We start from the raw sequence: 26,316 nt of genomic DNA, 5'->3' as shown, positions 1-26,316 counted from the left end.
CCTAAATGTCTTATTTTGTTGCCATGGTCTCGCCCTGCCTTGGTCTTGTTCTTGACTCGGTCTCTGAGCACTCTGATCTCGGGTATGGTCTCGGTTAGTCTGGTTTTGACTACAACACTTCTTACACAGTGGAGCTGTGTTCACCCAGCAGCTCACCCTAACATCTCATTGGACCACTAGGAGGAGATGTAGCTTCACAGATTTTTTTTATGCTGCAGTTACTTTGACTTTGCATCTTAATAATGTATCTTATATCTCTTATAAATTCTGCACAGGAAGCAACCAAAGAGTGGTAGTAAACACGTTTATTTATCATAAAGCACAACAGAGTATAAATAAGAACAATGGATAGCAACGGAAACTTCACAAAAATGGAGAGATAAAAACCTGCAGATGCAACAGATGTCCAATAAATACAAACATGTTTTTCCGACCTTGAAGGGAAGTTAAAAAAACACCCTGTGCTGAGGTTAGAAATGTAGAGCGTATCGCTGCCACACCTGAAAAAGAAACGGTTCACAATCACATCACCACACGCAGAGCTGTTGTTATAAAATGAGATGTTATTACAAAGACATTTTCACATCATTAGGACATACAAACATATCCTATAACAGTAAAGTCAGAACATGATTTTGTTTAATGATGTAACAGTTCGGTTTAGACGAGCCATTCCATGGTTTAACCCCGCCTCTCGCCCCGTGACAGCTGGGATCGGCTACAGCACTCCAGCCCAATGCGACCCCGAACAGGGAAAAAGCGGTAAAGAAAATGGATAGATGGATATTCACCATAAACTAGTCTAACAGAGTTGGAATGAACCTCTTGTGAATTTCTACAAAATTGATGTGTCTGTCATATTTATGTTACTTTGTTGCAGCCTGGTGGTCTAATAGCGCAACTGTAGGGCTCCTAGCTGGCCACCGTACGTACCTCAGCAAAGGAATCTCTCCTGAGCTGAAGGTTAATGCTCTTGTGTGCGTGTTTTTGTGTTACACAGATGTGAGTCCTTGCAGTTGCATATCAATGCTGATTGTGTGCTTTTGTATTGTACACCAGGTAGGCACGGTTAAATTAGTTTTACATAAAAAGTGAACTGTAAATTCATGTTGTTTGTGTTCATTGTAAAAAGCTATAAAATGCAATTCATTGATGGTTACGTGTTAAAATGATTTTGGTATGTTTATACACAGATAAAAATTGAAAATGCTCTTATTTGGTAATCAAAGACAAAGTAAAATTCCACTATACGATCACTTGTGCTAAAAATGTATTTAATTGATATGATTTCATGATGTTATGTAAAAATACTCTTAAGGCAAACGGAATCTCTCCTGAGCTGAAGATGCGAGTCCTTGCGGTTGCATATCAATGCTGATTGTGTGCTTTTGTATCATACACCAGAATAAAAAGGAAAGAGATCCAGAGTGGCGTTCTTCCTGCACCATAAACATCCGAGACAGACACACACGCCCTCCATAGTCCAGCAGAAAAACACAACCGGTTACACAAGCTGCTTATTAGCAGGCTAATCAGCTGTTCCCTGACTGGGAATCGAACCCAAAAACCGAATCCTAACCACTAGACCACCAGGTAATTATGAGTCATTAAGCTGATTATTTATTATCTTAAAATGCTTTGCTTAGTTTGGCCATCATAAGGTCATAATTCATGTTCAACAACTTCCTAACTTACTATCAATCAGCAGTAATTAGGAGGGTAAACTCTTAGTTAATGACATTATCTATAGATTATGGTCATGTAGATTAAGGTGCTAAAAAGCGCTTAAAATGACTGATAAGCAGCCAGTATGCTACTAGTTAGCATGCTAATAAGCAGCTAGTATATGGTGAATATTGTGACCTTAATTTAAGGTGTAACCAATGTTTATTCCCCCAGTTCTTTTTCCTAATTTTTTGTGTCTGTTTTTTCTTATCTGTTTTTATTTTTAGGCTTTTTACGATTTTATTTTAGAAATAGGACATGTCAGGTTCGGTAGATAGAGTCGGAAATCAGGGACAGAGAGAGAGAGAGAGAGAGAGAGAGTGGGGAATGACATGCAGGAAAGGAGCCACATGTTGAACCTGGGTCACCTGCTTGGAGGGCGTACATGGGGCGCATGCACTAACCACTAGGCCACTGGCGCCCAGAGCTTTAAGATTTGATTAATCTAAATTGTTGTTAGCAGTCCCTCCGCTTGAAATGTCACAGGAACATGTCGTACGAGCTGCATGACGGTGATCTTCCTCAGAGACGCTGTCAGACGGCCACACTGCCAACAGGTGACTTCTTCTGCCCGTTAAAAAAAAACCTCTCCTCTGAATCAGCAGGTAGGTGTTCCAGGCTGGCGGCATTCAATGCGGCACACACACAAACACACACCGGAAACTGACAGTGGTGCATGTCACATTATTTGCTGATGGGCAGATGTGGCCGCGATCAGGTGATACACATGTTCAAGCGATGCATCAGTGCGTCCCCGTTCAGCCGGCTCTTTTGGTGCAGCTCTTGAGAAAACGTCAGTTATGTTTGCTGCTACATAAATAAGACGTCGATTCACTGATTAGAACTATTTATCTTGTTAGGACATGAATAAAATCACATAACACATCATTGTAAAACATCATAAAATCTTATAAGTATAACATGAAATGTTTCTCATACATACAAAAAGGTACAGTTCATTTAAAGATGGAGTCAGTAGCTTTTTCCTAAAATAATAAAATATAGACTTCTCCTAAAGTAAAGCTGCTCCATCGTCCCTTCTGGGCCTCCATATATCTGTGATGGTGACTGATTTTCATGTTTTGGTTGACTCTGGACGTTTCCAGGCGGGGAGCTGGCGTGTTTCCTCTAGCCAATGACAGCGCAGCAGGTAAGTTTAGGAGTGGAACAATTTAGCGATTTGACGAGAATATAACGGACATTTAACAGCACAGAAAACAAAATATAGGTAATTACTGTCAGCTGTAACACCAAGTGGATAGAGCTCGTTCCAACCAAAACGAGGGTGAACCTTGTGTTGGTTTTCACCCGCAGATGTGGAGCTGGCCTGCTTCCTGTTGGACAGGTAGATGCCAAACACCGGCGGTAGCTTGCAGTGTAGGTACAAGCTGTAAACGTACACACTCCGTCCTGCAGTGACGGTAAGGTAAAAAAAAATGCTACTGACTCTACCTTAAGTTTGTATGTCATAATTGCATCAAAATATCCTGTTCTCACTTGATAATGATCCCATTGGTTTTAACTTGGTGGCAGAAATACCCTCTGTAGGAAATGACCAAACTAGAAAATCTAAATTAAAAACATTGGACAATAAATCCCTGAACCTCCAGGCTCATCTACACATTCCTACACTAACAGTTCTCTGATTAAAGCCTCTTGACAAAGTGTCTTCACTCGCAGCGATATAAACCGAAATGAAAGAGCTGGAAAGGTGAAAGCAACCGTTCGGAGGCTTTCATTAAGTGCTACAAAACATTCAAGGACCTCAATTTGTCCGAGCCAACTGGAAAGATTTAAAAGAAGTTAAGACACCACACACAAGCTGCGATGCACGCTGGGGGAGTTAGTAGCCGTAGCCTTGGTGGTATCCGTCCTGGTAACCGTGTTCGTATCCGTGCTGATGGTAGCCGTAGCCGCCGTACTCGTCCTCAGGGCAGCGCATACCCAGTGACTGCTGGATGGCCATCTCCTGTCGCCGCAGCTGCATCGAGTCCACCAGGTCGTAGATGATCGCCATGGACCACATGGGCGACGGGTACCAGGACTTCACGTTGCCGTCTTTCCCCACCAGCAGCATAGAGAAGTACTCCGGGCTGATCTGGAAGTAGTTCCTCATGTCCTTCACTAGGATGCCCGACAGTCCCTCACGCTCCACAGTAGCGCTCCCTGAATGGATGGAGCAGATATCCAGGTCAGGAATTAAAGTATTTAGCGCAGCCCCAAGTGAACAGAATTGTTTGCTTTGAGCCTGTTTGACATTTTTTCATCTCCACATGCTGAGCCTTTTAATGTCAAAAGCAGAGATGTCAACAAGTTCAGTCCGCTGGTTACAGCTCCAGTTTTTACTGCTAAAGCCGGAGTCATTTTTTTCCTTATTCCCAGGAAGTTTAATGCCATATTTGATTAGGAGATCTCTTGAGCAACATCTTACAGGTTATGTGAAGTGAAAAAAAACTACAACACCTGAGTGTTGGTGCAGCTGTAAGGGTGTACAGTGTTGAGGATTTGCCTGTTAAGGCCCTGAAACACCAAGGAGATCATCGCTCTAGTTTTTGCGGTGTGTCCAGCTCCATCGCTACCCGTCGACCCCCGTCTGCCTTTTTTTTTCGGCCGATTCAACATGTAGAAGATATTTCTACTTAAATGAAGCGTGCAAGATAAATGCCCTTTGTGTTTGTGGTCTTGGCGTTCACTAAAAATATGATTTTAAGGGCGTTCATTTAGATATATGTAGCATGTGCGTATTCGACGTTCGACAGAGGAAAAGCTTCTCACCATTGATAGGATACAGTTCCAGGACTCCACCCATATCCAGTAACTCTGTGCCGGCCAGCTTCAGAATGGCGATGTGCCTCAGACCTGTAACCATGGAAACAACAACGACATCAGGGAGAAGCAGATATCTTACAAAGATTTGAAGTACATCGTGCAGACCAACTGTTCTTTTATTCAGCACCGTCCTGCTGGCCATCCTGGCTGATTTTTATTGGAACCATCCCGGGCTTGTTTTTGTTTTTTTTATATGTAAAGGGAGGAGATCGAAGTGGTCCGGAGAGTCCAGCCAAAAACAACCCGTCTCCTTTGAGGCAAGACAGCCCACAAGAGGACACCCTCCTTAAAGACAGCCAAGTGCTGACTACCAGGATCAGACCTCTGAGGTCTTCAGCCCACTCAGCAGGACAGGCCTTTGTCTGTGTAGCAAGGCAACATGCCACAGTACAAACGCAGCCAAGACCAACAAACCACAAAGAAAGTCCTCACAGACCTGGTCTGGACCGGCTGATAAGCAAGACGAGCTTTCCTTCTCCAGCCCCCTGACTCATGTGGCAAAACAGTGTGGATAAATACTGATGTCACTATTCTTACTGTTTTTTTTTAGCAACAGCAACAGGGAAAACCAAAATAGCAACGTAAAAAATCTACATTGGCATCCAAATATGGTCAAAATCCACAATCGCGACGCTCAAAAGACCAAACTGGCAGCTAAAATTACTCTGTTACTTAACCTTTTATACCTTGATTCATCCGATTTTCATTCATTTCATTTTTTTAAATGAAACCTTCTCCACTTAATACTTAAAATGAATACAGCTTTTATGTTGTTCTCTTGGCATGCATTTTCCTTATAGTTTTGTGTCTTTTTTGTCTTTTCTTTGTACATTAATGTTGGAGCAACGGGGAACCAGAATTTCTTTTGGAGTTTCTTACCGGGGTCATCAGCAAGAGAGCTCTTGGTTGGTAACATTTTGAACAGTTTGTGCGTACCAGGTGTGTTTAAAAAAAGCAGCAGAAATGTGTGTCATGCGGAGTGGTCGTTTTAGAGCTGCAGCTCCTGGACGGGCCTAAACTCCACATCCTGCCGTGCCCTGAGGATTTCATGAACACACACACCCTCTTCCTTTTTTGCCGCTCGTCTCCTCGTCCTGAGCAGGAGAAAGGCCAGAGCTTTCTATTGAAGAGTGGACGGATACAGTGTGCTGCGGCAGGAGTTACTTTCCCAACTATCGTTTCGGTCACCTAGCAACTTGCGCTGTTGATTTGCACGCAGCGACCCCCGCCGGCTCTGCATCCTACCCCGCGGCGAGCGCAGCGCACACTTCATCCTATCTGAAAGCCCCTGCAGTAGCATAAGCCAAGAATTCTGACATGTTAAACACTTGAACAAGATTGCATCAGAATAAGTTCTCGAATCTAGGTGATTAAGCAATCGTAAACTTTTACCATCAGAATCGTTGGGAAATGTTTTTGTCAGATTTATGACTTTGACTCTTGCACTTTTTAAAGTTTTTTTTTATGAAAGAGTGCTTGGGGAAAGATGTAAGAGCCAGAGAGAAATGTCAGAAATCTTTAATTTCCTATAAACAAAGCAGGAACTCCACATGAGGGGATTTATTTAGTTTAGCCGAGGAGTGCGAGTTCTACAAGGGCTCTAAACTTCACATTTATCTCACATAAATCTGTCAAGACACATGGGGTTGTTGAGAGTTGTAAAGTTTAGATTAATGCCTCTTTGTTTCAGATATACAGCAATAACATTTAAGTAACTGTGGAAAAGTTGAGTAACAGGCTCGCTGAAAGGGCCGTCGTCGAGGAGGGAAGGAGCTCGTTAGCTGCAGACAGAACAGAGCAGCTCTTTGCCAGCTCTGTCATCTGGGATCCTTCTGCACACACACACACACACACACACACACACACACACACACACACACACACACACACACACACACACACACACACACACACACACACACACACACTAATATCTGGAGGGTCGCAGCAAACAAACAGACTGAATTTAATCCACTTCTTGATGTGATTTATAAATTGTAAAGTAGTCTAATACTTTGGCAGGCTGCAAGAGGAAACATCCCTGAGTGAAATTAAAGCATAGTTCAGGTTATTTTTTTAATCAAGGCCATTAAAAAAAACAAAAAAACATTTAGGAGTCAAAGTTTCACACTAGGGACCTGGGCCAAGGTCTGAGAACACAATACAAAAATATTCCCGTTGGGCCGCTGGAGGCTCAGTGGTTAGTGAGAGCGCCCCATGCATGGAGGATATAGTCCTTCAAGCGGGTGGCCCGGGTTCAAATCCGACCTGTGGCTCCTTTCCCGCAAGTCATTCCCCATTATCTCGCTGCCTGATTTCAAACTCTATCCAATGTCCTATCTCTCCCAAAAAAGGCCGAAAAGGCCTCCAAAAATAAATAAAAAAAATCCCGTCCACACACGATAAGTTCTCAAAAACATCTTCGTTCACATAAAAAAGCAGAACACACTGCTACGCCGACAACAATGTCCTTGACATGCTCAGATTTTCTCGCCATTTCTCTGCAATTACCATTTCATTCACAGAGTAGTCCATTCAGGCGTCTCCGCTCGTCAACATAGTGGGAGAGTAACTGTGTGTGTATGTGTGAGCGTGTAAAAAGTCCAGTTAGCAACGTTAGCACAAGCGCTAGTTTGGTTACGTCTGCCATCGCACTAATCTCATGTCAACAAAAGTGTCAGCGTTGCATGATGGCGTCACAAGGAGGAGAAACCAACTAAACCAAAATATCTGCAATATTAGAGGACACGCTGGGGTCAGGCTTATTTTAACGTGAAGTTAACGGCCTTTACAGCCTGTTAGGCAGCTGCAAGCTAAAGTATCTGAAGCAATTTAGAAGCTAGTTGTGCCTTTTTAGACATTTAGAACCATTTATATATCAAACTGAAAGACAGCATATCGATGTTGATATCAGATGAGGGTTTACATTTTGGGCAGATGAATTCCCTCAGATTTTGTATCTATTCAGATGAAATAATAAATCATGCAGCATTAATATTATTCTACCAATCTGAACTAACAAAAGGTGATTCATGCTGCAGTGACTACATTTAAGATTTTGACATTTTCTCTTCCCCGTTGGCATGCTTGGGACGTGAACTCTCTGTCCGGTTTGTTTGTTTCTGGCTTCAGCAACAGGAAATAGTTCGGAGCACAGAAAGAGCAGTTAGCGTTCAGAGCTGCTCGAGCTGAGAGCACACACACACACACACACACACACACACACACACACACACACACACACACACACACACACACACACACACACACACACACACACACAGAGAAGATAGAAAACAGCTGCAGAAAACCCCAAGAGAGAGAGAGAGAGTCCTCAAAAGCAGTGACCACACTGATGAAGGGCACGCTGAAATCAAAAACCAAAAAACACTTTATGACTAAATTCACACGGTCAGAGGGCTTTCACACTCGCAGAAAACTCCTGAAAATCTTCCAGGAGGAGTTGTATATGTAAATGAAAACTTTTCACTCGGACTTCACCCTTCTTCAGTACCTCGGGCTGGACTTCTGAATGGTCATCATTACCACCATTCAGAAGTCCAGATGTAATGTTGTTCAGTATTCCTGTTTGAGGGAATGTACAGCAGTTTTTTCAGACAGTGTACATTAGTCCTTATGTTGATCTCATAGACTTTCAACTGATTTCTCTTTTACAAAGGGAGTAAACGGACCAATCACAGGTTATTTTCAGAGTGGCTCACCGAGGTTGCAGGCCTGGCTGGAGAGGGAGTAGAGCTGCTGCTGATAGGCCCACTCCTCGTCGTTGGGGGCGGAGATGATGAAGAGGCGACGTCTCCATCGGAACCTGCAATCACAGAAAACTTCAGCCTGGATTTAAGTGATACTTGAGTGCAGCAGCGAAAGCTCTGTGCAAGGACAAGCTGTTTGTGCTGCTACATTTTCCTGTACTGTTACTGCCAGAGGGTGACAACCACGTATTATGGTCAAAAACCTGCCACTGAGCTGGAGCTTCCCATGATAACAAAAGACAGCCTTTTTCTTGCTTTAGCCATCTCACAGAAACGTGTGATTGCAGTGATTCAGCCCTGAGGTGCAGCGGGGGTCGATTAAATTTCTACCATCTGAGGAACCCACACAAACAGGCTGCTGCAGACTCCTGAATGCTGCTCAAAAAGGCGATAAAAGGCAGATTATTGAGCAAAGCGACAGATGTTTCATGGAAGCAGAAACAGCTTGATGAGACCAACCAAATATTCTGACAACAAGCTGCTCAAAAAAATCTCTTCAGATACAAATTTGATTCAAAAATATTGTATTGGAGATGCTTTTAAAAAATGGAGAGAGGTTAGAACGCAGAGACCGATGCAGAGCTGGCTAAACACTGAAGCTACAGTGTCCACCACATGGCAACCTGCGTGAGCATCGACTCTAGAGAGGAGGGGGCGGGGGGAGACAGCTCTCTACAATGTTTAGAATTCAGACTGCAGTACCCATTTTAAACACTCGGTGTCAGCTTTACATATTGCTCCTTTAAGTAGCTTAAAGGGGGCGTATCCCCAACTACTGTAGCAGAGTATGACATATGTACTTCTGTCAATAAATGGATTCTCCCCAGAGCCTGTTGGGGTTAGTGTGTGGCCTGAATGAGCTATAACTGCAGCTCCACTTGACTGCACATGTAAACGTACTTCTCTACTTCTGTGTGTATATTAAACTATATAACTACTTTTACCTGGAGAGGAAGTTCTCCAGGGACCTGGGCTTGTCCTCTTTCTTACAGGCGACCCCGTCCCTCTTCTGCTGCTCCATCTCTCGGATGCGGGACGAGAAGGTGTCGATGTAGTCGAACACGGCCTTCATGGCGATGGGAACCTCGTAGGATTGCTGAAAAAAAACCCCAACATAAACAAAAACATTCATTCTCTGTTAAGCCACAGGATTAATACCCCGATATGTCTGTGAGAACTAATGTTCTGGAGGGGGACTCAAGAGGTCACGAAAATACAAGAGACGATGAAGAAACTGTTTCCAATGAAGTGATGAAGCGAAGTTTGAAACGTGATAGTCAATGTGGTGCAGACTCGACCACATCACAGGAATTCCTTCTAATAGTTTCTGGGAAGCAGCACAAGACATATCGGTTTAACATGACACAGAATTCAGAATTCATTTACAAAACGATGGAAAATCTCAGCGTGAATATCCAACACATGTAGGGAGATGAACCACAGACAGACACACACACACACACACACACACACACATACACACCTTCTCAGGGTCTACTGAATCGGCTGCTCAGCTCATTTTCACTCTTCACACCTTCTCCTCTACTTTCTCTGTCTTTCTATCTTTCTCCCACACACACACACACACACACACACACACATACAAACACACACACACATGCACACCAGACACACACACACACACACACACACACACACACACACACACACACACACACACACACACAGTCTCTTTGCCTCTGTCAGCACAGAGTGAACACTGGTCTCTTTGATGGACCTGTCCAAAAACAGCCGGGTGATTTACCCTGGCATGTACTCTCACAAACACACACACACATACAGGTGGTGGGTAAATGTCATGTTGGGTGAATTAAAACAGTGTCTTAGTGAAGGCGGCATGTTTGCAGTACAAGAAAAGGTCAGCCCCCCTTTAAAGAGAGAGGAGATTAAAGTGGAGACATACTGACTGACAGCAGTGCCACAAATAACTTTGAAAAAAAAAGGGATTAATTTGGGGAGTTAATGAGTGAAACATTAAAAAGGAAAAGCTCTGGGCACCAGAGGCCTAGTGGTTACTCTGCACGCCCCATGTACAGATGCTGTTAAGAGGATAGGTTTGCCTGAGCCCAACGAGTCCATGAAAGAATCATGCAGAAAGTCACAAATTATGTCAAGGCTTTAAAAATCCCTGAATGTTAAATAAAACCTTTATCTGTGAGGATGCATCAATTTTTGCCCTGCAGATTCTTGCAGAAAGACAGTTGTTTTAAGGGAAGTTGGTTTGTATGCAGGAGATGGGGATTGAGCCCTCAATCTTCTGGTTGAGAGACACTGAGCTTCGCCACTGAGCCACAGCTGCCCCAGCATATTGGGATACGTAGGCAACATGACAGACAAAAATAATCTGGAACAAGCACCTAACATTGGGTCGCAGTCTGAGAGTGAGTCCTTACCTTCACCCTCATGTCGGTGTCGGTGAGGACCATGTAGAAGTCCTCATAGACCATACTGAACTCTTTCCTCAGCTCTGTGATCAGGTCCTGGTTCACCAGATCCTCCTGACGAAGACCCTTCATCGGCTTGTCGTTTTCTGGAGAGGACGAGAAATAGTGATAAGAGAAACTGAGACGGTTTGATGTCGGACGCTATTTAATCACCAAAGGAAAACAAGAATTAAATGTTCTTTGTAGGAAAAGGCTGACGATGAAAGTCCCTGATGCAGCAAGCAGACGGCAAAGGACTGTGGCGTCACCTTTTATCTTGGACAAAAAGTTGCACTAGAACACACCGCAAAGACTAGAGCCGATGGCCAACCACCACGTACGATCTGCAGATGCGTGAGAGGAAATACCTCTCCATGCCAGCAGGCGGCGGTAGTCCGTTGTTATGATACGAGAAAACCATTTTCTCACCGCTGTCGGTCTCATCGCTACCAGAAGCGCACACCCACTGCAGGACGTAGTCGGTACTTTTACTGCTCGTACACTGCAAGCTAGTGCAGGCTAACCGGCCATGTTTGGCACCTTCCTGTCCAACAGAAAGCATACCAACTCCAAATCTGCGGCTGGTGGCGTGGTGGCGTGGTGGTTAGTGCGCGCCCCATGTATGGAGGCTGTGGTCTTCCGGGCGGGCGGCCCGGGTTCGATTCCGGCCTGTGGCTCCTTTCTCACATGTCATTCCCAACTCTTTCTCCCTGATTTCCGGCTCTGTCCACTGTCCTGTCTCTCCAATAAAGGCACAAAAAGCCCAAAAATAAATCTTTACTAAAAATAAAAATCACTGAATTGTATCCATCCCCAAAGCCACCTGAGTGCTTTCATTGGCTGCAGGAAAACACACCAGCTCCCTGCCTAAACGTCCCGAGTCAACCAAAACAAATGAGAACATGAAATCCAATCAGAGGACAGGGGCTCTGCAGACACAGTCACTACCACATATGTATGGAGGCCCAGAAGGGATGATTGAGCAGCATTGCTTTTGTAGAAGTCTATATTTTATTATTTAGGAAAACGCTGCTGACTCTACCTTTAAGTCTATACAAGGGTTGAATTTTAAAAAAACTTGTCAGCTCAGCTCTGTCAGACCTCTTGATGTGAAATGATTCACAACAGAGATTAGGCCTATAAGCTTTCCCATTCAATCAACCATAAACACATTACCCAATGAGAGTGCTTGGCTCAGATGAGGAACTGGATGTTTCCTACATTGTTCAGCTCAACATAATGTTGCTTTGGAAAATGTGTCTGACATGACGGTGAAGAGAAGAATAAAAAACACACAGATCAGAAGGAGAGCTGATGTTTGGTCTCCAGATCCAGCAGGGTTGGACGACCTCACTTTTACTGAAAATGACTGCAGCTGGGGTTTCTGCAGGCCAGCGTAAAAAGCCTCTAATCACAGCGACCTCCATTCATGTGTGCACGACTCACAGGCCACAGAGCCGTGTATTTTGGTGGATGGTTCACCCGCTCTGTGCTGTGTAATGCGTGTGAGCAAACCAGGAAAACCCCCAGCACATGCTGGAGACAGCAGACTGAAATATACAACACACAAAACCCAAAATATGTTCCACCTACACGCTGCTCGCCAAAAAACACTATGAGTTCAGCTTGAAGTGAGGGCGGGGCCTCCTTGAAAGAGCTGCTTGTTTGTATACAGTACATGCTCACACACACATACACACACACACACACACACACACACACACACACTGACCCTCTGGACCGTGAGTGGAACAAAAGTGTAACCGAGTCCAGGCGCGGGTGGGTGTGGGTGTGGGCGGGTGACGTCGACCTTTGCTACTTTTTCCAGCATTCCATCAGGATAAACCTCGCCGTCGGCGTGCAGAGTGACAGACTCGTAAAGGTTTTTGAAGTGGGTTTGAATGTCCTGATGTTCACACGCACTCACACAAGTCCTGACTTAAAGACGGCTATAAAGTGTCTCTGACTGTGAGCGACAAGGACACGAGATATCACACAAAGTCTGCTTTTTGTTTTCTTTTTAAAGAAGCATCTGTTTACAGTTTAATAAAAGGAAGACTTTTAAAAGATGTAGTTATCACTTTACATGTGTGCAGGTCTGATGACTTCAAGGGGAATTATCTGGGGTTCTATTCCTGCATACCAACCAAGAGGTGGAAATTATTTCATGGTTGCTTACTGCCACACAACAACCTGTAATGGCTTCAACATAATTATTAATCTGATGTAAGTGTGTCCATTAAAAATTAGGGCCCGGTGGTTAGTGCGCCAACCCCATGTACAGAGGCCGATGTCCTCAAAGCAGGTGGCCCGGATTCAAATCCAACCTGTGGCTGCTTTCCTGCATGTCATTCCCCACTCTCTCTCTCTCTCCCAATTTCTGACTCTATCCACTGTCCTATCTCTAAATAAAGGCTTAAAAAACACAAAAATAAACCTTCAAAAATTAGGGCCCATGTGATTTGTTGGGGCCAATACAAATACCGATCGATCAGCCAATATCTTTCTTAGATCGATCTTTGATCTGTAGAGATAGATATACACATTTATTGGTTGACCCCTCAAATGCAGTTATCAAACTGTTGTAGAAAAGATTTATAACGAAGACCAGATGGTCACTCAACTGGAAAGTAACTGTGCATGTACATGCATCACCGCTTGACACTCTAGAGAGAGATGATGTTTGTTGTAATCCATATAGCGCCCTCTGCTGGTGACATAGAACTGCTAGTATAATACAATGAAACTGAAATTGAAATGCTTTTTGACTGGAGAATAAATCTAGTAATATCAGCGCATACCGGAGAGATAATTAACGTTAACTAAAGCATGCTTCATGATCATGTAAAGCCATGCATGGGTTTTATTTTGACGTTTTGTACATGAGGTAACCGACTGTGCTGAGGCCCGGTTAGTCCTGGAGCAGTGTGAGTGCAGGCCAGCAGGGGAATGGGGAGGCGGGACACTTGTGTTTTGCCTATTGTGAGACTTTGAAAAATACAGGTATTCCCCCTGTAAGTGTATCCAGCTCCCCTTAGGACGACACTAAAGGAAGGTATTCTGGCAGTGGTTAGAGGTTCCCCCTCATCCCCTGATGCAGATATGATACAGACCCTTTTAATCTGAATACCTGCTGAACTCATCTTACATATTGTAAGATCACACAGACACCCTCTCATAAAAGTATAAAAATACAATGAAAGTATAACCCTTCAGAGGAGAACATGCACATTAACATCAGAGCGCAGCAGAAACCAAGATCACAGGAATGTGAAGTCAGCTCTGTCTCAATCACCTGCTCACACAATGAGAAGTACACAACGCTGCGGTTTTTGGCAGAGTCTGCGTGCTTTCTGAAAAGTTCAACTTGGAGCTGCAGAAATCATCTCGTTCTACATCATGTGATTAAGGTAAAACGAGGACAGGGCGGCAGACGTGGCAGGAGAGACTGACAAAGGTTCTGCGTAACTTATTGCAGATTTAAATAACAAGTTTCAGACTAAATAAAAATGTCAGTGTCAAGAATGCACCGACTCAGACAGAGTTGATCGGTTATTGGAGACAATGCTGAAGTTGCATATCTTTACCCCAAAGAGCTCTGGATCACGCTCTGGATTTGCATTGTTGCTGAAAGCCAAAATCTTTATGATTTATGACCTGACTCTTTACAGCATTTTAGAAAGTATTTTGACATCTTCTATTTTATTTAGGTTTCTTTAGTGTTGCAGTCCTGCCATTATCTTGTTTTCTTTTGTTTTCATTTATCATTGTGCAGCAAGACACAAAATAAATTATTTTTATGCATGAACACATGTTGCAATAAACTCAGTTGTGACTCTGACCTCAGTCCTCCTAAACTCTTTTTATGTGCAAGAACCAAGAATAACCTCAGGCTGCATCTATGTGCAGGTGAATCTTCTTATATATGTAAGTTTTTAAGGTTAAAGATAAGAAAATAGACAAAGAAAATCTGTCCTGCATAAAACCTGCTGTGTGTGCCCTCAACCAAATATCCATTCATGTAACGATAGAGTTTGGGTTTTGGATTTGTGACTGTTACAGATTTGAGAGAGGACAGAAGATCTCTTCACTGCAACATTAAAATCTGCAAAAACATCACGGGACACATTTGATTCTCATAAAGAAATATTCAGAGAGAGTGCGGGCATAACTCAAAAACCTTACAGACCACTGACAGAGCAGAGAAGGATGCATTTGGCAAACCAGTTAGAAGGTAGAAGGGTTTACACTGGAGTGTGAGCGAGAGCTGTCAGTCATACTGCACCGGCTATTTCAGTTACAGTCATGAGTGTTCCCACCTTACTGTGAGAGAGGTGAAATTATGGTCTAGCACTGCATGTGGAGAGTCACTCACCGAGCTGGTAGTGATCGATTTTCATGGTGGAGTTGGTCAGGGAGCCAAAGATGGTGATGATGGAGACTTTCCTAATGGCCATTTCACACACAGACTCCAGGTACTCATCCCTCTGCTGAGCATACATTCTGTTCTCCTCGCTGGGAGATGTAATCAGCTGCAGGGAGGGGAAGGAGGAAGGTTAAAGTGTCATTTCCTATGAAATGAAGATCCCACACATATACATACACATAGAGCAGCAGAGGTGGTGTTTACATTAACCTGCAGGCGGAGGATGGGGCATATTTTCCCAGCCTGCCCACATCACTGCCGTGATAAGAATCTCTGCCGGCTGCAAAACAGAGACACGCAGTCTGCAAACACACAGCTGTGCAGCCTGCCAAAAAGCTGCAGGACGGAGGCTTCACATAGTTTATGCCTCTTCATGTTAGATCTCACTGCAGATGGATTAAGATTTAAGAATATAGGAAATAAAAAGGGGGGAAAGGGATTAGCTGCCTAAAGCACATAGTTGAAAATCATGCCTGTGATGACATTTCAGCAACAAAAAAATGTTGTCATAATCTACTGGGGAATTTTGTTACTTTAAATCTGGGTCCTATTTTCATAAATTAACACTTTTATTTACTAGAAACAGGTTTTTATGCATTTCAAAAACAACCAGACACCTCTGAAAAAAACATTAATTTTACTGCACAAACAATGGTTAATGGTCTGACACTGCTACGATTGGTTACTTTGTATTTTGTTTCATATGGGTGTTTCAAATCAGTGGTTCTCAACTGGTGGGTCGGGACCCAGAAGTGGGTCGCAGAACCATTTTCAGTGGGTCGCAAATGTGTGCTTGGAAAAATCTTGTGTCAAAAAGTCTGTGTAGCGTGTTTGTTTCGATAAATTTCTTGCTTCAGTGACTTTTTTCGTACCGACTGAGATCCAAACTGCACAATATTTCAGTAAATATATCTGATTGGTCGGAAAAAATCGAGTTGGGGTCCTGAGGCCAAACGAGTTAAGAACCACTATTTTAAATGGTCTCAAACTGTCTCTGTTAGATAAGGAGATTGACACCAGTCTCATTTGTGTATGGAACATTTAAAGGACAACAAGCACCAATTAGCTTAGCTTAGCATGGGGACGGGTTACACGCGAGCCTGGATCTGTTGATGTTTTAAACGTACTCGACTGTTTATTACTTTCACTAGGAGATATTAGAAAGCCTTTCAGTAAGCCAGTGCGTAGGTAAGTTCAGAAGTGGATACAATTCAGCCATTGGACACTATTCAAACCATTGAATATGACGGACGTGGACGTAGCAGCAAAGAAGAGAAAATATAATCATAGTGAGGCTAAAATTGCCAAGCAGATAAGGCTTATTCAAAAACGAGGGTGAACCTTGTGTTGGCTTTTACCCGTGGACTTGGAGTTGGTCCGCTTCCTGTTGAACAGGCAGGTGACAAAACCCTGCGGTTAGCTTGTGCTAGTATGCGTTAGCTTGCAGTGCAGGTACAAGCAGTAAACGTACACACTATATCCTGCAGTGAGTGTGCGCTTCAGGTGGTGATGAGCCCAGGAGGAGGGGTCCAGTTTGAATGATGACTCTACCTTTAAGAAAACTAAGCTAACCTTTAAGCATTAGCCTCAGACTAAACAGAAATATATAATGTTGTATTTGTCTTTTTAACTATTAGCTTAAAATTGTATAAGCATAAAATCCCAACTATTCCTTCAAACTGGCATGTGTTCAGAGAGCTGGTAGATAACTGAAGTTTGATACTGTCATTAATATTTCCCCTCTCCAGTCTGACTCTGGAGATTTGCTATGCAGAGAGATTGTGAGTGTGTAGTGGAGTGTGAGTTTCGTCATGCTCTCACCAGCAGCCGCCTCCTGTTCTCAAAGTAGTCCAGGAAAGAAGCCAGGGATCCCTTTGGCGGGGGTGTCGGCTTCTTGGTGGGCTTCGGGTAGTCCTCTTTCTCAGGGTACTTTGGCAGCTTCTTTCCATTTTTCTTTCCCCCGATCTTCCCTGCCTTTCCTCCTCCCCTCCTCTCGGCTTTCTTGGCAGCCTTGTCGTTCTTTTTCTTCTTCTTGTCGTGCTTATCGTGTTTGCCTTTCACCCTCTTGGTTGGACTGATGTCTGTGAAGGTTTCTGCCTCCCCAGGATCGCTGACTGTTGGCCTGCTGGGTTCATACTTGTCCTCATACTCGTTAGTCAACACCTGCACAGAAGAACATAGTTTGTTTATTAAAAAAGAGGAATTATCTTTATGCAGTCTGCGATTAATTCCCAAGTTCAGAAGAAAGTTCATTTTCTGTGTTTTGGGAATTTGAACAAACTAATTCTCATAATTCTCTGGCAGATAAACTCCTCTTGTAAAACCAAAAAGTCTGGCAACAGTGTCATATTGGCAGTCATAATTACCAGTTAGGATTCTGATCCATCAGAGTTGGCACTTCAATTAAAATGCTCAATTCTAGAGCCAAATAAGCTCCATTACCAGGTGCCAAATAGAGATACATGTCCTTTGTAAATTAGTTAAGAAATACACTTTTGGGAAATTATTCCAATGCTGCAGAGACAAAGAAAAACTACATTAAAAATGGAAACAAAGAGAAATCACCTCTGGAAAGTTGTGCTGATCGTACACCCCTAAGACTTCTGGAAAAAACAAAAACCAATAAACCTTTTTACAACACTTAAACTACATTTCCTGGCCTCACCTTCTCTCCACCGTTCTTCCTCCTGGTGGGTCTGATCTTTGAGGGTTTATGTGTGGCAGGAACCATCTTTCTCCCGTGTGGGTCTCTGCTGTCCTTGTCAGTGCGGTTGTCTCCGGCCGGGGTGGTTTTAGCCGGGTACCGCTCCCTCTCTCTGCGGTCGTAGTGGTGAGGATCAGCAGTGGTTCTTGGTGCGGGGAGCCACATGGCTGTGGTCTGGGCTCTGGTTGGTTTCAGTGTGGTGGTGGTAGTGGTGGTCGGTCTTTTTGTGGTGGTTCTTCGGGTGGTGGTCGTTGTTGCTTTGGTCGTGGTTGTAGTTGCTCTGGTTGTGGTGGTGGGCCGGGTCGTGGTTGTTGGAGGGGTGGTGGTGGTAGGGGTCGTGGTTGGTCGTGTGGTTGTTGTGGCAGCTGTGGTGGTTGTTGGCTTTCTCATGATTTTCTTTGTTGGTTTTCTTTCTACTGGTGTATCTACTGCTGTGAACACACAGGAAGAGAAACAGCAGAGTGGATATTTTCTCCATTAGCTTTGGATTCATTTTACTTCTAAATTCTTTTGACATATTTCGGGGAATAATTGAGTAAAAGGTACAAAAACTTTGGAATTGCTCCAGTATTTTTCTTCAGCCTGCAGCAGTGAAACAGGCTCTTATGGCTGCAACATAATCCTTGATGGGCCAAAGTGTGTCCACTAAAGGTTCTGGTGTTTGTCCCTGACAGACTCAGATTCTTCTTCTTAGTGTCTGACAACATTGCAGAAAGCATACCTACAGAAATAGACCTCTTCATTTAAAGGTCCCATACTATGCTTTTTTCTGGTTTTATATGCTCTTTAGTGTGTTTTCCATGTATCCTGTGCATGTTTAGGCACATCTATGTGCAAAAATTCAAAGTCTGCGGAAACGTGGCTTCTCCTACCTCCTCCTGTTAGCTGCATGTAACGCTCGGTTCTAGCCCCCCTCGATAAAAATTTGTCAGTGCGGCGTCATTGTCAGTGTGAGATCACTGATCTAAGCCCATTGGCTCGTTGTGGCAAGCCCTGCAGCTCATGTTGAAACTTCAGAGAAGCGTGCTGAGCAACTGACCAATAACGACAGAGCGGATCGGCAGACCAATCAGAGCAGACTTGGCCCACGTGGGGTCTAACAGTGGGGGCTCAGTAGAGTGTAGCTGACGGACTCAGAGCGTAGAGGGAGCTATTGTGAATGGACAAAAGTAGGTACATAGATTAAATATACGAACCCCAAAAAGGGCATAATATGGGCTCTTTAAGAGGAAGATGACCATTACATTGCTGTCTTCAAAACTACCACACTACATGGACAAACTAAAGGAGTTATGTTATCTAGCTGAATGCAGGAGTTGCTGGTGAACTGCTCCCTCAGGCGCTAAGTGACATAGTTTGATTGGGCGCATCTGCACCCAAGGATAATGTTGCATCTATTACTGCTTACTTTACAGCAGCCAGTTGAAAATCGAACAGAGCAAATTAAACTATGTATCTGCCAGTTCATTACACTCCAAAAAATGTTTCAGAAAAAGCATCCCAGGTTAAACGTCACATATTCTCCTACTCTTCAACAACCAGTTTAAATAAGTCTCAGGGCTCCTCAAAACATGTGTGTGAAGTTTCTTGTTCTAAATCCACTCTGATCCTGTATTTGATCATGCCTATAAACCCCTCTATTTCAGCCCTGCTCAGAACAGGCTGTTTCTGTGTCTGTACCTTTAAATATGTAAATGAGCTGTGTCTGACCACGCCCCCTCTCTGGAAGGGCTTGGGTGGCTCGGGCTTTCTCGCTCCATGCCCTATTGTTTACGGTGAGAAGGCAGACTCAGAGGGCAGAACAAACACCTAGCTGTGGGAGTGTCACCCACCTGGGGGAGGGGTTACTGCCCTCTGTGATGTCATGAAGGGAAAATCTCCAAACGGCCTGTTTGAGCACACATTTTCTGAAAAGTGGAGCAGGCAAAAGACGGAGAGGATGGACTTTTCTCTTCATTGGGGGTTTGTCAACAGACTAGGATCACAAATTAGTAATATGTGACCTTTTAAAGACTTTAAGTGACAAACGTTTCATCATTATCTAACCTCTGCAAAGGTGAAGATGTTTCTTTCTAGAAATCTCTCCTTAACTCAAAATCTGCTGGAATGAAGCCAAAATCTGCAGCCTTTGATTTTGGGCACTGACCCTTTATAGATAATGACAACTAAGAACACACAAAAAAGTGTGACTCCTGGTTTCCTCTTCCTGTAATGATGATAAAAAAGAGAGATCCTAATCGCTCCTCCTCACCTGCGAGCGTGCCCTCCTCCACCTGGCCTTCCACACCTGCTCCTCTGCACTTCTGCACGAAGCCTTTCTGTCGGAGCTTCTCCAGCCTCCTCATAGGCGACTGGTCGATCACCTCGTACATGGCCTCCATCCTCACAGGGTACGGGTACCTCTCCTCCACCTGCAGGGTCTTCTTCAGCAGCACCATCCCAAACTTACCTGCAGGGCGAACAAGTGTCAGGTAATGTGTCAGATTTGACTCAGATTCTGAAGGTGAGGTGAGTGGCATGGGAAAGGTGAACTACTTACTGAATAGCTGCTTGACTACAATTATAAGTCGCTTGCTGATGTGTATCAGATTTAGATGTTATATGTTTGAACAAATGACTTCCAACTGCTTTTTCTAAGCGTTTAAGATGGCCAATCTGTGATTTTCTCTTTAAAGCGTTGCTGTTATTAAGCATCTGAAGTTATAGCTAGCTTGCACAGTAGTTTCCCACCACTGGTGCTGCATCATTTCAAGCTCTTTTTCTTTAAATTAATTGGAAATATTCTCTTTATTCAGATATAAGATTTACTGGAGACTATTAAGAAAAAATTTGCCACAACTCCTTCGGGACCTGGACCCCTTCCTCACCTTTCTCCAGTTTGAGGAAGCTCATGAGTCTGGGGATGAGAGCAGTGTCCAGCGGCTCCTCCATCACCTTCCCCTCCGCGGTGATCCTCCTCACCTTGCCCCCCATCTCGCCCTCTTGATGAAAAATGACGATCTGGTGAACATGCCTTTCTGCCAGCTCACAGTAAATATCTGGTTTGAGGAGAGACATCATGAGTCTGTAGTATCCGTCTGACTCATGAGGGGCTGAGATCACCAGGACGCGGTTCTTTCCGGCAAAACTGGCCAGCAGGTTAGGTGACCCTGCGCCGCTGGGCATCCGGGTCACCCTGGCTCGCGCTCCTGGTGCGCCCTCATCCTTCTGCACGTCCGGCTGACGGGGCACACCGAGCTGTCCGGCCAGCCCTCTCCGTGGCACGAGACCTCCTGCTCTCCTGCCCTGCACAGTCCCTGACCTGACGGAAGCTGGAGTACCTTCATCAGCTTGCACGTCCTCCTGCCCCCTGGCAGCGTGCACAGAGATAGCTGAACTAAACCCTGGACGCAAACGCCCAACAAGGCCCCCGTTGTCTGCTGTGCCCAGCTGGGCTCGCCCCTGTCTCGTGCGTCTTTGCAGCTGCGACCGATGGAGGTGATTCGGTTTGTCCGCCTCTCCAGTCCATGTCAGCAGATAGATCAGAGCTAAACTGAGCACAAAAGCCCCACGCATTATGTCGAGATGTCAGAAAATAAAACCTAAAATACAGATCCAGTGGCGGAGCTGCGATCCACGCGCGTCTTTAGTGCATTTGAGACTGTTTATCAATTACTTCCAGATGAAGATGTGCAGCGTGGGCACACAAACATCCACCTTAAGTGTTTCTCAGCATGCCTGCCTTCTGTGGAGGAAATCCACTTCACTGTCTGCTCTTTATTTGACAAAGCAGGCGAATAAGAGCAGAGTTTGTTGTGCGTAAACAGTTATATCCAAAACTTCATCTCAGCAACACTTCCGTTTTCAAGCAACCAATGATCCCAGGAGATCAGCAGAGTATCTCATCTCTTAGACAAACATCCAAAAACTCTGAAACATTTCCTCAAAAACACCGGAGGAATGAATAAAGTCTGTCGGCGAAAAGTTTAGACCACTTCACATCTCCAAAGTACACTCTCACGCACGTCAAGACACTAATTACTTAATTCATCCAATTAATCCTCGGGCATTGTTTATTTCCAGTAAATATTGTGACGATCTCCTGCGCGCAGGAAGGAGGAAGAGCGCAGAAAATGCTAGAAATGTGCTCTGTGTGATCCCCGCTGGAACTCTTCGCTGAGTGTGCACACAGAAGAAAAACGCGGCTGTGCTTCCTCCCAGGTTCTCCTTGGCAAAAAAAAAAAAAAACGAGCTTTGAAGGCTATTCCAGAAATGTCCACACAAACCTCCAGACTCTTGGCGACGCGATGGCACGACCTGCCCCGGACTGTTCACTCTGCAACACCCCTTTCCCTGAGAGAAAAAAGAAAAGCGTGTGTACCAAAGTGTCTGCCCCTACAGCGCTGGGATAAGTTTCACTGAATCACCAACTCTTCGGCAGCTGACTCTTAAAGTTCATTTAAAAAATATTTTAGGAAAAGTGCTGCTGGCCGGATGGGCAGGAAGAGAATTGACCATATCAGACTTATAGCCAAGTTCCTCCTTTAAAACGAGCAGAGAAACGCCCCCTAACTCTCGTCCCTGTCCAGCATGATTCCCTCCAAGTGGACCGCCCCCCCACCCTCATCTACCCCCAAAAGGCTGCTCCATGTTAGGTGCGCAGAATCATAGATGATATAGAGGAAACACAGCGCTGGCTTGCATTTCTGACTAAAATACGGTATATCTATGTGATGTTTAAGTGACAAAAAGCCAAATTGGAAGTTGTTTTAACATGTTTTTGACCAAAATGATATATTTACAATGACTGTCTTCGCTCTTTTATGATGGCTCTGTACTTTGACTGCTCTGAGAAAGATTCCCAGTAATTAAATCCTAAGTAAAGAAAAGTTAACCACTACTTTGGAGCCACATTCACTCTCACTGTGGATACAAAAAACACAGTACAGTGTGTGCAAAGACAGCATGAGAAGCTTCTAGTTTGCATGCAACAGGATAGATTTTCTACCTTTCTTAAAAATAGGTAAAGTAATGCAACACCTCCATCTTATATCTGGATGAGTTTCATCACTTGTTTAAAATTTTTCTTGATGTTTTGTGGACTCTCACAACCTTGTAAGGATGTCTCGGGCAGGGTTCCCACGTCGACCCAGACTTACGGAAACAGTGGTCTATAGATGATAAACTAAATGAGTAACATAAGGAAAGTATGGGATAGAGAAACTTTTAAAGCATTATAATGAGGGATTTCAGAACAACGTCTTGCTTGTTCACTAAGAAGGCAGCGGTAGCCTAAATGTTAGTGCGGGCAGCAGTAGCTCAGTCTGTAGGGACTTGGGTTGGGAACCGGAGGGTCGCCGGTTCAAGTGCCGGTGCAGACCAAATATGGAAGTTGGTCTGGTAGCTGGAGAGGTGCCAGATCACCTCCTGAGCACTGCCGAGGTGCCCCTGAGCAAGGCACCAAACCCACTCCCCACCATCAGCTCAGGAGCGCCCGCTGTGGGCCACTCCATCACTCTGGCTTCTCTTCGTGCATGTCCATAGGATCCTGTTTCTGCATGTGTGTGTATATTTCAGCCTATGTGTGTGTGACTATGACTAACAGAGTGTAAAAACTGAAATTTCCCCTTGCGGGGATCAATAAAGTAAATCTTAATCTTAATCTTAATCTTAGTGGACACGCACTGCTCAGAGGCTGTAGTCCTGGATAGTGCGTACAAGACCCGCCACCCCCCAAAAAAAAAAAATCTGCAAGTGTCAGTCAGTGGTGAGTCATTGCAGTGGTGAGATGCAACACTGAAAGCATCTGGAAACACTTTGTAGATTTTACCAGCTTTTTGGTAAAGTGAGGCTAAAAATAAATCTGTTAAAAGTCTCCAAGAATTCTCTCCACTGTGAACAAGCCCCTTCAACCTTTCGTAAGAGTGCCTCGTCTCAAATACAACCCGTTCTGTCCCAAAACCCTCAAACAGAACCAAGAGGATGTCAGCTGTTTGTTTGCACGGTTACAAGAGCAACATACACTCAGTTAAAGGTTGTTATATAAATATATCAGGGTCACATGCAGATTCCTCAGACAGATAGGCTACAGTTGCAGATCTTTCTTTGGATGAGGAGAGCAGTATAACGGGTCTGGAGCATCCTGTGTTGCTCCTGATGTCAGCAGATAAAAACAGCTGCAGGAAAGAGACGATGGCTCATGTGATCTCAGCATATCAGGCCTAAAGTCAGCATGAAGACGGCTTAACCTGCTTATATGTTTGTGTCAAGTGTCCAGCCTTTGTCCAGCCTGTGTTGTGTTTCCACCGTTACAAAGAGCACTTATTTCTACATGCATCCTCATCTAAAGTCTGCAGAAGTCTCTATACATTTGACTCTGTAATTACTCTGTAGTTCTCTCTCCCTGCCCACTTCACAGACTGTTCACTTCACTCTGAATCAGCCCGAGTACAAATCACTCCCAGAGTCTGCCAGCTGAAACGTATTTCACTTCCATCCGGATTGATCTTTATTACAGACCTCTGAAACATTCAGACAAACCAGTAAAGTCAGAGAAGCAGAGGCCTAAAGGCTACATCACGCAGGAGGAGAGCAGATGCATACACCGAACAGAGGATAAAACATGTGCAGCATGTGGGGTTCACATGTGCGACTGATGCAGACCCACTGACAGCGACAGCCAACATCTAACAGATCACAAGTGTTCATTCATTTTATTGAAGTTTACGACATGGGTTCTTATTTCATCTTCATGGAAGTTGTGGCACCTGTTGAACATCAGATCTGTGTCTCATCAGCAGCCTTCCATTGTCTGAATGTCATATGATATATTCAGCTGACTTTTGAATGTGTATCATAACAATGAGGGATGCATTTAAGAAGTGGACGTAGCCCCTATAGTTTCAAAAGTGGAGCCAATGCAGAGGTGTCTTGAGGGAGCCCTGTACTGGCCTGGGGCCCCCAAGCAGTTGCCTGCCCTGCCTGTTGACAAGCAGCGCCTCTGCTGGCAGGTTTACTTTGATGGACACTGTCCCTCACAATAGAAATGGCAGAGATATAAGCACAGAAAGGCTCAAGACTCGTGAACCCCTCTGCGGCCGTCCTTTGAGCAACATGTTTTAAAACCTTCTCATTCCTCACTGCGCCTTCCAGTTCCCTCTGCACCTCCTCTTCCCCCGATAATGCAGAGGAAGGTCTGCACCTCTGCGGTCGTCCATGGCAACAGTGCTTCGTGCTGACACTTTCTCAAATAAATAATACTGTACAGTAGCCTTGAAAGTAAACTGGATATTTGGACTGCAGTGTTTCTAGCCCCACCTTTTAGGGTCGGATCAGTATGCTTGGCTCCCCAACAGCAGGGTAGCAAAAAGTAGGACGGTATAGAACGGTCATTTTGGGACTTTTCCAAATTTTTGACAGTGGAAACGCCAGAAAATACATGCCTTACCATGAAGATCTGACATGAACCGAAACGTGGCCAAAGAAACTGAAAATGACTAGTTGTTTGGGGCGCTGGTGGTGCAGTGGTTAGTGCGTGCGCCCCATGTATGGAGGCTGTGGTCCTCCAAGCGGGTAGCCCGGGTTCGAGTCCAGCCTGTCGCTCCTTTCCCGCATGTCATTCCCCTCTCTCGCTCTCCCTGATTTCCAACTCTATCCACTGTCCTATCTCTCCATTAAAGGCACAAAATGCCCAAAAATAAATCTTAAAAAAACCCCACTCAAACACTCAAAATGGTCGCAAGACAAATCCAGGACAGTCTTTGAGAATAAAAACCTCAGTATTACCTCTCTGGGATGTCTCTGTTTGAAGTTTAATATGATGTAGCCTCTTAAAACTGCAGTTTATATGACGTCCATTGGCACACATATGTGTCTTTTTTGCCTTTCATACTCTATGAACATGTACTTCACTCAAAATATAGATTTCTATACTTGTGTATATAGCACATAAGGTTGGTTTCAGTATGAAGTCTGGTGGAAGAGCTCAGGAAACGTTTTAGAAAGAACATTTTTGGTTTTCCTGCACCACCCTCCTGTTAAAATTCAGTTTACAAACTCTGACATGCCGTACAGTTTAACCCATCTGTGCCTCACATGTTGTGTTCAAAGCCTTCACAGCGAGTGCTACACGTCTGAAGCTTCACTGACGTCTGAACTCTTAGATGTAGAGCTCCAAGGTCCTCATGGTCCTTACATGTCAAATAAAACTGTTCATAGTGTGGGGATGAACGGCACAATGCGACTCACCTAACCGTACATCAGTGGGCGTTGTTGTTGTCACACCCTGGAGGTGAATCCCAAACTATTTTGACCTCACATGTACATTTGTCTTTTAGCTTTCTGTCGGTGTGTGTCACGTCAGCTTCCCCTGCAGACCGACCCGATGGAAACACGAGAAGCTGTTGGGTCTCGCTCCTCGGTGGCATCCCGACCCTCGCG

The 26,316-nt window shown here is 44.4% G+C and overlaps 1 protein-coding gene across 2 annotated transcripts; it reads right to left on the bottom strand.

Moving 5' to 3' along the window:
* Positions 1–290: 290 nt before the first annotated feature.
* Positions 291–22,409, bottom strand: ccdc80 (coiled-coil domain containing 80). 2 transcript variants are annotated; one of them, XM_061053638.1, is made up of 10 exons: positions 20,766–22,409; positions 20,150–20,347; positions 17,860–18,326; positions 17,016–17,357; positions 15,144–15,300; positions 10,739–10,875; positions 9,269–9,420; positions 8,277–8,380; positions 4,501–4,584; positions 291–3,891 (listed from the first exon to the last, which is right to left on the bottom strand). In XM_061053638.1, the coding sequence occupies exons 1-10, from the start codon at positions 21,451–21,453 to the stop codon at positions 3,569–3,571; spliced, it is 2,652 nt and encodes an 883-aa protein (XP_060909621.1). In that variant the 5' UTR covers positions 21,454–22,409; the 3' UTR covers positions 291–3,568. The 2 variants fall into 2 exon arrangements, with proteins under 2 accessions (XP_060909621.1, XP_060909620.1); XM_061053637.1 differs by having other exon boundaries at positions 17,860–18,329; positions 20,766–22,408.
* Between the last annotated feature and the right edge of the window lie 3,907 nt (positions 22,410–26,316).

This window comes from Labrus mixtus, chromosome 13, assembly GCF_963584025.1.
Source record: "Labrus mixtus chromosome 13, fLabMix1.1, whole genome shotgun sequence".
NCBI classification, from domain to species: domain Eukaryota; kingdom Metazoa; phylum Chordata; class Actinopteri; order Labriformes; family Labridae; genus Labrus; species Labrus mixtus.
Note: the sequence above shows the minus strand (reverse complement) of the source record. Positions and strands in the feature narration are given on the sequence as shown.

Bases quoted from the DNA above. Each gene is read 5' to 3' on its own strand.
- ccdc80 (XM_061053637.1), bottom strand. From the start codon at position 21,453: ATGCGTGGGGCTTTTGTGCTCAGTTTAGCTCTGATCTATCTGCTGACA. The intron at 17,358-17,859 runs GTGAGGCCAGGA...TCTTCTGTGCAG, and splicing joins GGAAGAACGGTGGAGAGAAG to GTGTTGACTAACGAGTATGA. The intron at 4,585-8,276 runs GTGAGCCACTCT...CCATGGTTACAG, and splicing joins CAGCCAGGCCTGCAACCTCG to GTCTGAGGCACATCGCCATT.